At 32.5% G+C, this 15630-nt stretch overlaps 2 protein-coding genes across 10 annotated transcripts; one reads left to right on the top strand and one right to left on the bottom strand.

The window, feature by feature from the left end:
• The first annotated feature begins 6263 nt into the window (after window positions 1-6263).
• On the top strand, window positions 6264-12481 carry LOC123197204. 9 transcript variants are annotated; one of them, XM_044611382.1, is made up of 5 exons: window positions 6265-6437; window positions 6572-6629; window positions 8273-8375; window positions 11210-11341; window positions 11862-12481. In XM_044611382.1, exons 4-5 carry the CDS (start codon window positions 11311-11313, stop codon window positions 12257-12259), a joined length of 429 nt encoding a protein of 142 aa, XP_044467317.1. In that variant the 5' UTR covers window positions 6265-6437; window positions 6572-6629; window positions 8273-8375; window positions 11210-11310; the 3' UTR covers window positions 12260-12481. The 9 variants fall into 9 exon arrangements, with proteins under 9 accessions (XP_044467321.1, XP_044467320.1, XP_044467317.1 ...); XM_044611381.1 differs by lacking the exon at window positions 6572-6629 and having other exon boundaries at window positions 8276-8375; XM_044611378.1 differs by lacking the exon at window positions 6572-6629.
• A 14-nt stretch (window positions 12482-12495) lies between these two features.
• LOC123197203 (cytokinin dehydrogenase 1) lies at window positions 12496-15294 on the bottom strand. Its single transcript, XM_044611377.1, has 5 exons — window positions 14263-15294; window positions 13845-13972; window positions 13507-13767; window positions 13151-13410; window positions 12496-13068 (listed from the first exon to the last, which is right to left on the bottom strand). Exons 1-5 carry the CDS (start codon window positions 14912-14914, stop codon window positions 12747-12749), a joined length of 1623 nt encoding a protein of 540 aa, XP_044467312.1. The 5' UTR covers window positions 14915-15294; the 3' UTR covers window positions 12496-12746.
• Between the last annotated feature and the right edge of the window lie 336 nt (window positions 15295-15630).

Genomic DNA, 15630 nt, shown 5'->3' with positions numbered 1-15630 from the left:
AGCCCTTTAGGCATTGATCCTACGAAAATTCAATTTGTTATCTTGAAATGCTTACTATCAAATATTATTTACCCCCACTAGATGTAACAATAGGTAAAATATCAAGATAACCCCCAAAACGCCTGTAAAAAAATCAATTTATGCTCACTAGACATATTACCTAGTAAAATATCATATAACTCCCAAAAAAATCTACTAAAAAAATTCATTTTGCCCCTTAAATTGTTACAAGGCATGATTTGTCCAATCGAGGTGATTGCAATTTGCAAATCACATCAATCAATAGGTTTTTCAAGATTTCATTTTAAATATACTTTTATTTACCAAAAATCACAACGTGATCTTTCATAAATCAAATTTTCATCAACATTGAAACAATTTTCCCATAAAAAACACAATATTCATCCACTAAAATTTAGAAGTTCATACCCGAAAAGTAAAACAAAATTTTAAACAATAAACTTTTAATAATCAATATCAAACTCTGAGATACATCCAGTTAATACTTTACACTAAACCGTAAACACAATTACAATGAGTTTTAGTTTTAAAATTTATTATTTTTGGCTAGAATTTCTCTGAGGAAATTAATTAAAATAGACATCGAATTTGCCGCTTAAACCTTTTTCGGCAAGATTTTTCAACTTTTACCTTTTTAAGCAAATGGTATTTTTCATTTCAAAAATACCCTTCATCCTATTTCTTTTCATTTACAACAATTTTCATAGATTAAGCTTTTATATTTTAAAGTATACAGATTAAACTTAATTTTTCTGTAATGAATAAGATTTATAGATGAAAAACATATTAATTTAGGATGTAATAATTGATATTTATATACCTTTATACCATTACAAAATGATGACCATAAAATGGTACGCTTTTTCGAGTGGGTGCAAAAATGTGCAAAAGAGTGAAGAGGTGCATTAAAATGCAAAGGGGTGTGTGAAAGCCTGAAGGGGTGCATCAACTCCGAAGCGGTGGGTGAAATCCTAAAAAGGGTGCGTCAACTTCGAAGGGGTGCATGAAATTGTAAAAAAGTGCGTCAACTCCGAAAGGGGTGTGTGAAATCATAAAAGGGTGTGTCATTCTTTTAAGGGGTGCATGCATGCATAAAGAGGTGTGTGAAATCTTAAAAGGTGCATCAACTTCTGAAAGAGGTGCAACAACGCTGAAGGGATGCATGAAAGGATGTGGTAACGTTGAAGGGGTGCATCAAAGGGTATGGCAATGCTAAAGGGGTGTGCCAAAGGGTGCATGTTTTTTCGAAAGGTGCATTTTTTTGAAAGGATGCGAAAATATATGAAAGTGTAAAAGGGTGAGTGAAAATGTGAAGGGGTGTGTAAAACTGTGAAAGGGTGTGTAAAAATGTGATGGGGTACATAAAACTATGAAAGGGTGTGTAAAAATGTGAAGGGATGCATAAAAATATGAAGGGGTGCATGAAACTGTGAAGGGATACGTGAAAATGTGAAGGGATGCATGAAAAGGGTACATAAAAATACAAACGAGTACATGAAAATATAAACGGATGTATAAAAATACAAGTGAGCAGGGCATAAAAATACAAATGGTTGCATAAAAATACCAAACAGGTGAGTGAAAATACAAACGGGTGCGTGAAACTGCAAATAAGTGTGTAAAAATGCAAATGGGTGTGTGCAAATATAAAAGGGTTGTGTAGAATATAAAATGGGGTGCATAGATTATAAAAAAAGGTGTGTGAGAATATAAAAAATATATATTATATTATATTAATAATATAATATATAATATTTTATATATATATATATGTAGGGGTGCATCCCTTTGCATTTCTATGCACCCCTTTATATATAATATATAATATATAATATATTATATATACTATATTATATTATATAATATATAATATATAATATATTATATATACTATATTATATTATATAATATATTATTATTATTATTATTATTACTATTATGCACCATTTTATATTTTTACGCACCGCTTTATAATTTCATACACTCTTTTACAATTTCAAACACCCCTTCATAGTTTCACATACCTTTTTATACTTTCACATATCCCTTCAGCGTTGCCGCACCCTTTCACACACCTCTTTAGGTTATGATGCACCCTTTCAAGTGTCGTGCCTTTTCATACACCCTTTCAGCGTTGTCGCACCCTTCAGGTAATGACGCACCCTTTTAGTGTTGTTGCACCCTTTTACGCACCCCTTCAAAGGTAAACGCACTCTTTTCAAAAGCTAACATACCCTTTTAAGATTTCACGCACCCTTTTTATGCATGCACGCACCTTTTTACAATTTCACACACCTCTTCGGAGTTGACATACCCTTTTACGATTTGATGCACCCCTTTACGATTTAACTCACCCCTTCGGAGTTGATGCACTCTTTTATGTACAATTTCACGCACCCCTTCGCATTTTCATGCACCCTTTTACATTTTCGCATATTTTTGCATCCGCTCAAAAAAACACCATTTTATGTTCATCATTTTGTAAAAGTATAAAGATCTATAAATATCAATTATTATATCCTAAATTAATCTATTTTTCATCTGTAAATCTTATTCATTATAGAAAAATTAAGCTTAATCCGTATACTTTGAAATATAAAAACTTAATCTGTAGAAACTACTGTAAATGAAAAGAAATAGAATGAAGGGTATTTTTGGAATGAAAAATTCCATTTGCTTAAAAAAGTAAAAGTTGATAAATTTTGCTAAAGAAAGTTTAGGTGACAAATTCGATACCTATTTTAATTAATTTCCCATTTTTTTACCTTCATCTAGTTCATGGGTTGAACATGATTTTGTTTACTATAAAATCTTCTTTAAATAGGGTTAAAATTGTTCAACCTTATTTTAATGGATATATTTGTATAATCTCTAAAGTGTTGACTATAATTATATAGACTCTAGAAAGACTAATTTAATTAATATTCATTTTCTAATTAAGGGATGGAATTGGCCACCTGCCTCAATTAGCTCAAGTGATAAAAATACGAAAGTTAAAAAGGATATGAAAGTTATGGAGAAGGTAAAATTGGAAAAAAAAAAAAAAGATAAAAAGATTCCTATCTACTAATTAATTAAGAAAAATCATTTTCAAATTTGGTCAAAAGAAATCATTTAAATAGTTTCCCCTTAAAAGTTAAAGGAATTAAAATGTTACCTTTGATGAAATCGAATGATCTATCAATTTAAGCATAGAAATCATCTATATGGGTTTAAATTATGGCTACTCGTGGTTAGTTAACCGATCTATGAGCCCAAAATATTAATCAAGCCGAAATTATCCTTTTTTGTATTTTGTGAATTGTAATTAGTCCAATACCATTAGTTATAACCACTAATCAATTAACTGACAATTGGACTGGTTAATAACTTTTTTGGTTTTTTAAACCAGTCAAGAGTTAATTTTAAAATACACACAAATTTCACTTGAAATTTTATTTTTTATATAGAAAGGAAAAGAAACTAGTAAATTAAATATGTAAAAGTTTGGTATTTACCTTTGTCAGTAACCAACACTACGTTTCCTGGTCTTTCTTTTTAGTGACATCGAAAGCAATTGAGTAAGTTTGGTTATTACCATCGAGGGCCACCGTAAAAAATAAATATCTCAAATATTGACCTTTAAAGAAAGTAACGTCAATACAAATAACATGTAGAAGATATTGTTTAAACATACGAACAGAACATTCCAATACCATAAAAAAATACTTAAGGCGATGTTCATCGTCTCTTTCTATAACTATCACAGTTCCCGGATTAGCACGCTCTAAATTATAGTAATAATTGGGTTAGAGCATAAATGATTTTTCTGGTGAGTCACTCAATGAATTTAAAGTCTAATTTAAAGTCTAATTTCTTGTCTGTTAAGTCTATAAATATGAAATATCAATTTTACATTTGTCATTGATATTGATGATGATCTTTTTAGGCTGATAAATACGACCAATCAACACAGACTTTGACTTTATTAATAGACCTAAAGCCCAAACCCTAACTTGTCTATGATGTGACCTTATCTGATCAATTGAACATGTGTGAGTTGAATTCATTTTACAAATTTGGAAGACTTAACTGGGTTTGACTCTTCTTCCCAATAGAAATCATTTGCATTTCTTATCATAACACTTAATCTTTCATCTACCCATGTCAAGCTTAAACACTCTATACTGAAATTTTTTTTCCAAAGCGAATTGGTCTACAACATCTTTCAAGTGTTTTTTGTCATGAAAAATGTTATCAAGTTTAGCAGCATTCATCTCTCAAATCGATATTGCACCACTTGATGATGTTGAAAGTTATGGAGGAAAATCGGGAAGTTACTCAAATGGATTAGTGGAGACATTATTAAAAAATGGTCATAAATAATTCTTACCTCCCATAATAGGATTTTCAAACTGTAAACTATTCATATTATAGTTAATATGTGACATATCCTTGAAGTATGCCTCTTTAAGAGGAATATTAGTTATCTATTCATCTCAAAGTCACCCCAATCTAGAGCCCTCTCTTTGTCTCTATGGGCCCATTCAATAGCAATATAAAATGTATTATTATTGAAATCAATCAAGTCTTTAGCAATAGATTCCTTTTTCACTTCACTATAATCATTGCCACCAATTTCTTCTTCTTCTTTTTCTTGTTGTTGTTGTCCTTCAATTATGATACATGTAACAACAATAGGAGTACATTCCTTAAATATTGAACATGTCATAAGACCTTACACATCTTCATCATTTTCGATCTTTACTAGACAATTGAGCTCAATTCTTTTTGGTTTCATATATAGTTGAATGTAGTTTTTTATTGGATTAATACCACACTACTCACTCAAAAGTTAGATAAATCCTTTAAATGTTGCTCTAGAGGGAATTTTAACCAATTTTTTAGAACTTCTAATATACTTTATTGTGTTCTTATCATGTTAAATCCATTTTCCTTGGAAATGAATAATAATATAACTAGTCGTTGTAATTATCAATCATATAATGAAAAATTTTGGTAAAAAATTAAACATTCATTATAAAAAAAATCCACAATAACTATTTATTAATATATATGCCACATTTAATTTTCTAACATTTTATTAAATACTTTCATACATTCCCTGTAACCAAAATATTAATTTTATATATTGGTTAATATCTAAATGACTCTTATATTTTTTAATTTTTTTTTTACTCCCTAATATATTATACAATATCAAAATGTGCTCTCGTTGTTTGTGTATTTTATTTAGAACTATCATATTTTGTCTAATTTCATAATACCCCTATATTTATTTAAAATTTCATTTAATCCTCTCAAATATTGTATTGTATTCATATACCCCTATATTTTATCAAAATGTTTCTAAATATTTCTAATATTTAATTTACAATCTTTTTATATTGTTTAATATCAAAATACCTTCTATATTTTATAATATTTTATTTAACCACCTATATTTATCTAACATTTCATTTAACACTCTTATATGTTGTTTTGTTTTAAAATGTCTTATATTTTCCTAATATAACATTTAAAACCTTTATACATTGTTTTATATCAAAATAACCCCATATTTTTTAAACTTTTTTCAACCCCTATATTTATCAACATTTCATTTAACATCTCATATGTTGTTTTGTATTGAAATACCCCTATATTTTTTTAATATTTCATCTACAACCTTCTTACACTGTTTAATATTAAAATACTCTCATATTTTTTTAACATTTCATTTACCCCTAATTTTTTTAAAATTTTATTTAAACTTTTATACATTGTTTAATATCAAAATACCCATTATATTTTTCTAATATTTCATTTAACCTCTTAATATATTATCAAATATTCAAATGCTCCCTTTATATAATATACAAACTTGATTTAACAAATAAAATTAAGTTTTGAGTTAAGTTCGTATAAATATTTTTTTCTCACAAATTAATTTGTTTCGATTTTAATTTAGAAATATAAATTTTTTTCCTTCTAAACAAATTCACAGTATCAAATATTAAGTAAAAAAGAAAAGTAAAAGAAAATGTTTAAATGATATGAAAAATGTATGAGAGTAAGAGTTTATATAAGAGTGGTAAATGATAGTTTTGATATTTTCAAAAGTTTTTTAGATATTTTTGCTTAAATAAGGGTAAAATGGGTATTTATTTTAATTTTCCTATAAAATTTGTCAATGACAAAATAAAAGAAAATATATTTTGTTGAAATTCTAGAATCAGCCCTTAATTTGTCCTCAAATATTTACCAACAATTTTGCAACAGCTTTACATAAACGCGTGTCGGACAGGGGTCTGGAGTTAGCGGAGGCGGTCGACACGTAGGCTTCGTGCATTTCATTAAGGACAACTCAATCTAAAGTGTAAAGGCTAGAACCTATAGGTGGCAACAAAAATATCAGTCCGCTTTTCTTTTCTCAGGTAAGTTAACCAAACATTTTGGTTTCCATTGCTCAAAACAGGCACAAACTCTACGCAGTGTGTCTTTCTTTTCCCGAGTTTTATAAATGCAAATTCAATTCCATGCTTTATTTACTCTGTTTGTTTTGCTTCAGTTGGCTCCTTCATAGCAATCTGAACGGCACGTTTGGCCCATTTGTGTTATTGTATATGGTTTGTTTACATTGTGTTATATATTTTCTTGCTTACCGTTTCTGTGATTGTTTGAATAGTCTTGTTTTTTATTTAATATTTCAGTTGTGCATATATTTTTTCTGGAAATTGCAATTGTGAATCTTGATGGAGAAGTATTTGAAATTTCATTTTTTTTTTTTTGTATTTGTTTTATGGATTTAGGATGCGAATGTATGGGGGAGAATGAGTTTGTAAATGTTTATTGATCGACACTTGCTGTGGAGTTTTAGAGTATTCATTAGTGAAATCTGTTTTACTGTACTAAATGTTTTATTAGTTCGTTGCTATTAATTGTGTTCATGAAAGGCTGGAAAGTGTTAATTTGAGCACTAGCATTAGTAGTTGTGCTGGAATCAATGGCCAATTCAGATTTGATAGGACATGAGAAAGGTCATTTGTCTATAGGATGATGTGCTTGAATGAGAGGATTAGTATTTGGTATTAGTTAAGAGGGGATTGGATAATGTGAGAATCGGCAGTGACAACAGTACCAATGTAGAATGGGGAGTTGAGTCACCTATAATTAATAAAATTCATATGCAGCTGAAGCAACTGATAGTACACTTAAAGTAATGGATTTGGTGTTGACGGAAGCAATCTTCATATACTTATTGGATGTAAAAGATGCTATAGTTAGTTGTCCTTTTTATGGCAAATTTTGCTATTCTTGGTTTTTTCCATGCAGAATTGGGCTAAAGCAGTTGCTAAAGTAGTCTCATATATGTTTGTGACTCTTTATGTTGCTCTATTAACTTCTTTTCTTCTATGCTAAAACAAAGTCATGCTCCAATTGTATTTGATAGAAATAAACATTATGATAAATTGAAATACATGGAGCAATAAGAGGAAGAAGAAAAAATGTGCATTTGTGTGGAAATAGATCGAAAAGGTGGAAGCGTTAGTCAAAGAATATGTAGGACATAGTTTTTGAGATTGAATTTAGATTTGGTAAGGCTTTGATTGTGTTAGAGCTCAAGTGTATGTGAAGAAGAAGAGAGAAGGAAGACAGGCAAACCTAAAGACACAAGCTGAGAAGCCAACAGACGACATTAGTGATAACAATACTGGAGAGCAAGTTATGGAAGTAGAAGGCAGCAATCCTAAAACAGATGGTAATAGTGCTAATAATTTTGGTGAGCAGTTTATGGGAGCTCCAGATGGTAGCACTCCAGAAGCGGCAAGGGCAGTAGATATGCAGCAAAAGTTTAGGGATATGTTGGGAAAGAAAGGAACTATGAAAATATTGGATGCTGAGTTGGCATGCAAGGATCGGGGGAACGGTAGCAAGGAATCAAGAAATAGGGACTTGGAGAGTGGAGAAGGCAGTTTTTTTGAAGGGAAAAGAAAAGAATAGGGGAGAGACCCAGTCTCTTGAAAGCTGGTGTAGTGTTGAGTTTGTGTATTTCGCTTGAGTCGTTTGTGATTATTTTTTATTCTGGGTTGTGTTGAACTCGTTGGGGGATTGTTATTGTTAAACTTATGAGTTTGTCATTTGTCTTGTGAATGCAAAAGCCATGAAAATGTAATGCCATTTTGACTTAATTTTCTTATTGAATTATTACAATTGAAACAATTATCTCTTCCACTGACATTCGAAATTCTTACTGTTACATTAAAAAAAGAAGCAAATACAAACTCTCGGTCGCATACTAGCTCCCACTTCAAATTCTATCCTTGCTGCATCAACGTAAGAGGAGGAAATTGCACAGTCGTCGTACTCTTCAGGTACCTATCAGATTGTTCTATGTTTCTCCAACTTTGATGTTGAAGGGTTTTTTTTCATTCTTCTTTTGTTGACAGGAAGTGTCAAAATTCCTTTTCAAACCATTAGAGAGTTCCTTTTTAGTGGTAGGAGAGGTGATGTGAAGTTCTAAACTTTCATGGACTTTGGTTCTAACCTTGGAGTGTCTCTCTCTACTTTTGATTTAAATAGTTTTGACAATTTGGCTTAGGATTTCAGTAACATGTGCATAAGAAATTTAAAGAAAAGAGATTTTTAAACCTTGAAATTTCTTTATTTTTTTTGGAAGCCTATGTTTCACACTTAACTGAGAAGAGATTTTTCTCATCACTATGTATTACAACATAAATTTTGAGCTTCTTTGATAATATTTTTGGGCGGTTATGAAAATATCTTGCAAGACAAATGAGAAGCTAAAACTTGTTTTTTGAGGATCCATATATAGTAAGTAACATAATTTTGAGGCAAACATGTTGATTATATGACTAAATGTATCCAACGTCTTCTTTGAGATCTATATATATATATATATATATATATATATATATATATATAGTAAGTAACATAATTTTGAGGCAAACATGTTGATTATATGACTAAATGTATCCAACATCTTCTTTGAGACCTCTCTCTCTCTCTCTATATATATATATCCTATGTTCTTTAGACATGTGGAACATGCCTCTTGAGCTTTTATTTGGCCAGAAAGTATACTTGCATTTTGAAAAATTGTTTTCTAATTGTTGTAACTGAATGTATTTCACATGTTCTTTTTGATAAGTAACAAATCATAAGCAACTAGAACAACTATTAATAAGACCAGTTATTCTCAACAGTATATATCTCTATTTGTTCTTTGCCATGCAATACATATTCAACTTTCTACATATAATGTCTTACTATTTGTATTATGATGATTTTGTCTAGTTAAAATTTTCATCATTACACCCTCTTGCATCTTTTGCTTAGTCTCCTGAAAACTTCTACCATCCTCGTTGTTTTAGTCAAGATCACGTCAATTTCTTTTCACTTTTATTATCTAACATTAGGCTTTGTGAGGGTGGGTGGATATGATTATGCTTTCTCGAATAAAGCTAGTAACTTTCTTTGCAAATAAGTAATTGATTAGTGGGTTGTGGATTTTTTAAACAGCCACAAAATCTACAAAAAGATGTGTGCTAGGATTTGATTAAATAATAATAATAATAGATTAGGATAATATATTTAATATTATGATAAGATTAGTATAATAGATGTAAGATTAGGATAAAATAAATGATTTGGATAAATATTTGAATGACCAAAGGACTATTTCCCCCCAAGTTGTAGTGTGTTCTCAAAGTTACACCGATGGGATTTAAAAAACCAAACGTCCCATTTATGGGTTAACTTTTGTTAAAAGAGGTAAGAGTAAAATTGTTATTTCATTAATAATATTAAAAAAATATAAAATTCATTATGTTCCCCCCTTCCACTGTTTTAAAAACTAATAACTTCACCCCTGCCTAAAGTTTTCTAACTTTAAAAAGTAACATTCCTCCCCTTCCCCCCCCCCCAAAAAAAAACCTAGGGTTTATTTTCTAGAGGCTTTCCAGCCACCATCTCTAACCACTATAGAAAACGCTTCAACCCACTATCTCGTCGACCACCCTTTATCTCTTCGAAGCTTTCGGATGATGCAATGAAGACGCATCTTTGTCAATTTTAGAAGAATCGACATAGATTTCTTTTGGAATCCACGAAAACACTCGTTTTTGTCAATTTGTCTAGAATCAGAGAAAACTTCATTGATTTAGACGAGTCGACTCGTCTTTGTCGCTTCTTCTTGTGTTAGAGAGTGAAGATCTAGTGACGGGCAAGATGGTGGGTTGAAGTGTTGTCTCCGGTTGTTAGAGAACATTTGAAAAATAATTTCTAGGTTTTTTTTGAAGGGGGGGTTGGAGGAATGTTATTTTTTAAAGCTAGAAAACTTTAAACAGGGGTAAAGTTAGTTTTTAAAACTTTAGGGTGAAAACATAATGAATTTTATATTTTTTTAATATTATTATTGAAATGATGATTTTACGTTTGCATCTTTCAAGAGAAGTTAGCTCATAGGTGTGTCTCGCGAGTGTGACTTTGAGAACGCATTAAAACTTGGGGGGGGGGGGGGGGGGGGTGGAGGAGGAATAGTTCTTTGGCTATATTTGAATTTAGAAGGTAGATCCAGTAGTATAATATAGGTGATTAAATTGAAGAAGGGAGGGAAGAATATTGCTATTTGAGTATTTTTGACAACCTTTGGCTGATAGAGAGGCTACACCTTAGAGGAGGAGTTGACACCTCTTGTTTTTGAATCTTTACATTTTCTCTATATGTTTATATTTTAGTGATCAAGGATTTTACCAGAGTGCTGCTTACTGTATTTTTTCATCACCCAAAGTCTAAACAAAAGGAAAACACAGTAAAAAAAAAAAAAAAGACAAGTGTTAAAATGACCAATGGTTAAGATTCTTGGTTTTTATTGTATTTGAATAAGTACATGTGTTTGATCAAGTTAATTTGGATCAATCGATCATGCATTTGAACTCTTAAGAAGTTATTTGGTGGCATAGGAGATTCCATCATGCATTATTCACCAGAAGATGAGATTTTCATTAAAATGAAGTCTTGGATTTGTAGACTTATACTTTCTGTATGAGAGTTTTTGTTCTCTAATTTTAGTTCCTTGGAATCTGTTTGAATATATTGTCCAGTGTGTATTTGCAACATGCATGTGAAGACTGTATCTTACGATGCCTGTAGAATCTTACAAAGCTTTTGAACTTTTTGTTGGTAGATTAGTCCAGAAAATCTGCACAGGATATTTTATTCCTGACAAAAGAGAGATTGTTATAAGAACCACCAGGTGGTTGCTTAATCTTGCAAGTTAGATCAACAATGGAGTATCAGTCAGCTGAAGTTTTGCATGGTACTAGTTCCTCACGTCTTGTCTATTATCAGTTTCTTAGACTTTCTGAGGAAGAAAAAAGAATCCTATTGAAGCTTTTCACATCAATGTTTGAGATAATTTTTGTTGTCTTTTTGAAGCTTAAACATTTCTATAGGTAAATAACTTGATTTACAATTTTAGTTTGGTTAAGTGCAAACTTTTGAGTGGGATACGTGTGTGTCAAGATATAGCTGAGACTGTATGCAAGTGCTAGCATACTTGCTATATGTATTGCAAAAGATCCGTTTTTGTTACTGGTGAAATCTAGCTGACCATTTTCTTGAGGCTTTGGTTAAGTTCTTCCAGGGACTTATATATTATGATTTCGCTTCCATAGATGACAAGTTTATCATAAATTTCAAGTTAGAGACCCTTAAACTTATTGTGTGATTATAACTAATTTACTTATAAACATTGTTTATCTTATTTAAAGCTCATATTATGTGCATATGCTGACATTTGTATGCCACACTGACGTTCTAGCCTTTTGATGCCCCAGATAAAAGTGGAACATGTACAAGAAGTAAAGTATCCCAATCTAAAAATACTAAGGTCGATTTGGAAGGTGTTCCAAAATTATCCATCCCCAAATCTCAAATAAACAATGAAAAACTTAAATTAGGTGATCAGGACTGCAGGGAGTTTTTTTCACAAGGTGCACTTCTGGGAGATGTTGGTATCTCTGGGGATGTAAATATGGAGGCCACAATAACACCTGATGATGTTATTCGCGCTGGGGGTTTTGGGGCAAGAGATGATATAAGTAGTTTTCTTCCTGTTGCTAGTGATTCAACTGATTTTGAAGCTTCAATCCGTGATGCCCAAGAGTATGAGCAACTACAGGAAGAAATACGCAGGCCAGGTCTAGGCTGGACAGAGAAATCAGGGAAACAGTAGCCTTGTCTGTATCTTACTAAGTGAGTCACTGGCATCATCTCTTTTTTCTTTTTATTTTTATTTTTTTTTCAAGATATCTCCTTCTTTTAGGACATGATGATTTCTTCTAACATGTTATTATATGGTTGGACTGAGGAATTTCAGGTTTTGAATAGCATTGCCTTGTATCTTTAAAAGATCTGGAAATTATTTAGTCTATGAAAGTAAAAGAAAATAACTACATAGAGCTATCTTTATTTTCTCCTGAATAACACTCTGAAGCTAATTTAATAAAAACTTTTAACATGCAACTCTCTGACTGCATAATTCAACTGTTGAGGTTATCAACAAAATTGTTGAACAGCTTACTACCCAGTTTTACCTGCGATTGTTGAGACTTAATAATGTATGGAGATTTGACTACTACTAATTTACAATTTTAGGCATAATGGATCCATATGACTTAAGATCCCTCTGGTTAATCTGGGGCTTATATGAGAGAATAATGTCATAAGAAGGATGTCTTCTTTTGGAAAATTCTTTGGCCAGGAGCAAGGATTGCCAGGGGGTCATAGGCAGATTTCCTCTGTACAAAAAGTTCCCACCGAGGACCAAAATGGGCTTTCCACTCTTCCTGGCTGGTGTGATGGGGCAAGTATTGTTTGATTCCAAGATTTTCCTTCTTACTGAAATCTAGAATTTTTTGGTTTAGAGCTAGTCTATGCTGTAAACCATCTGTTCCTGTTGACCTTGGAACTGCTGAGGTCAGAATCGCCACCTGGTAGAAAATATCTTCATCTGGGGTAACAAAAGATGTTTTCTTGTTCCACCTGCAACATAAACAATAAACATGGTTCAAAATATGGACCTGGAAACTGTATTAGAAATTGACAAATTTTGTTGATAGAGTACTTGGACTTGTTGATTGGATAGATAAGAATTGGCCCCTTGCTGTCGTTAAGAATGTTACCAAAGACCTCTTTAGAGAAGTATGAGATATTGCTTTTTGGGATGAGAAGATTGAGCCAAGGATGAGGAACTTCCCATAATCCTTGTTCTCTGAGTTTTATCTCTGACGAATGCACTCTATCCAGGAAGTCTACATAAGAAACCTCTGATAGGAAGAGTGTGGACGGTATAAAACGCAGTTCTGATAATAAGCTTTCAGCTTTCTGCATCACGATGAGTAAGATTTACGGATTCACATGGAAAGCTTTAGTAGAACCATAAATGCTACTGGAAGGGGAAAGTTTATTGACGAGTTTTACCTGGTCCACAGCATTAGTCTCCTCTGGGTTGAAATATATAGCCAATTCTAGACAGTACAGAACTTTTCCATCGGAAATGAACTGGCTGGCTTGAACTGGGTCTTTGGGATTGAAGGATGATCTCCAGTTATTAACGAGGCCAGTTCTGTTTATTAGAACAAATCCTTCGATATAGTTGAATGACTTCTCCAATGATATTAAATGCTCTTGATCCTCAGAAAATAATGAGAATTCTGAGTAGAGTACTCTAATCCATTTCACCTGTGAAGATTTTTGAATTAAGTCATAAAGATTCATTTTGTGCATTAGACTTGTGGAAAAATTGTATTTGTTTCTACCTTCCGTGGTGCTTGTTCAATGGCGATTCTAGCCCTGGTAATGATTCCAAACTGTCCAAGTCCTCCAAGAACACCATAAAAGAGATCACTATTCTGTTTCTCTGAACAGGTAAGAACTTCTCCTTTTCCTGCACCCAAAAGTCTCTAAATTAGATTCATTCATGGCAATATTTTCTGTTTTTCTACTCTTCTTGTTGGAGGTTAGGGGTCAAAAGCATCATTCATTTAGTCTAGCTTTCATTAATTCAGCATAAGGGTTTCTCATAGCTAGAGGGATGGTACAGTTGTCATTTCACCATATTCAAAATAATCAAATTACCATATCACCCTTGTCTTTGGCTAAAATGACAACTGTTCCATACCTCAATCTATGTTGGGCTATGAGTTTCAGCCATTCTGAGAGTTTGCTTGAACATACCTGTGACAACCTCCAGCTGGTAAACGTTATTGATTTGGGGTCCATGAAGAAATGCCTGACCACTGATTCCTGCATTTGATAGCGTGCCTCCAACGGTGAGGTGGAGGTAATCTGTCCAAGACTTTGGTGAGAGCCCATGTTTAAGAGTCTCATGCAGAATATTAATCCACAACTCACCACCGGAAACATCCACATATGGCAGTTCAGCAGAGTGAACTTCCATAAGTGGTTCCTGGAGTGACTCCATATTGATAACTACACCTCCATGAGTTTGTGACTGTCCTTGAAGAGAGTGACCATGGCCTCTAGCAGCCACTGTAAGGTCAGAATCATATCCCATATGATAGATATGCTTTATAGTTGAGGAAATATCAGAAACTGATTTAGGATAAAGAATTGCAGATGGCTGGAAATGGTGAGTATTGCCAAAGTCCTGAGCTGCTTGATGCATATTTTCAAAGCTAAAGCAGCCATCCAAGTTCAGTTGTTTTAATGAGAAAGGGATGTTGGTGGAGGAAGAATGAGTTTGAATTGTGGTAGTAGCTAAAGAGAGATTAGAGGAAAGGTTGCTGGCGTTAGGAATACTGCTCAAGAACAAGGTCGTAAAAATCAAGAGAGTTACAGTGTTGTTTTGTTTGAGAAAGCCCCCCATTTTCGCTGGCTATTGTTGAGAAACAGAGGAGACGGAGAGAAGTTTCTTTTTGTTGGTCTTGGTTGAGAAAGGTTAAAAAGAAGAGGTGTAGACGAACCATGAGATTCAAAGGCAGAGAAGAGAATTTAAAGGGAGGATTTTGGGCGGCATCGTCACACTGCCATAAGTTCCCTGGTGAAATCGGTATATTAGACCGTATAATATTATAATTCTTGTGTTCAGGATTTTCTTTTGGGCCCACGATTCAGCTTTCCAACGTTAAGCTGATGGAGATCAGAAGAAAGTTCTTTCGAAGATTTCACTCATTTATGGTACTTTCCCCCACACTATTATCCTTTTAGAATTCAGAAATTTTCCAACACTTGCTTTGAAAGTCCGATTTTAATATTGAAATCCCCACTAAACACTAATCTTTGACAAGTAGGAAACAAATGTTGATTAGGATTAGAGGAAGCTTTAAGCTAACCAACCCACTGATTGTTCCCATTAAGATGTGACAGACAGACTATAGGCTAATGGTTCATTTGTCATGCTATTATAAAAGCATAGAAATACAAAGTATTCTTTCTTGGCAATCTTTCTAGAGATTTGATTAGCATTTATGTTGAAACAGAAGAAGGGTTGAAATCAATTTCCCAAAGTAGTGTTGTCAGATAGTGTAGAATAAGAATGGATTTTCCGGTATAGACGGAGCGGCCCCTACCAGGTTTGCTTTG

Source organism: Mangifera indica, chromosome 15, assembly GCF_011075055.1.
Source record: "Mangifera indica cultivar Alphonso chromosome 15, CATAS_Mindica_2.1, whole genome shotgun sequence".
In the NCBI taxonomy this organism is placed as follows: domain Eukaryota; kingdom Viridiplantae; phylum Streptophyta; class Magnoliopsida; order Sapindales; family Anacardiaceae; genus Mangifera; species Mangifera indica.
The sequence above is the reverse complement of the archived record's forward strand: the minus strand, read 5'-3'. Positions and strand labels throughout refer to the sequence as shown.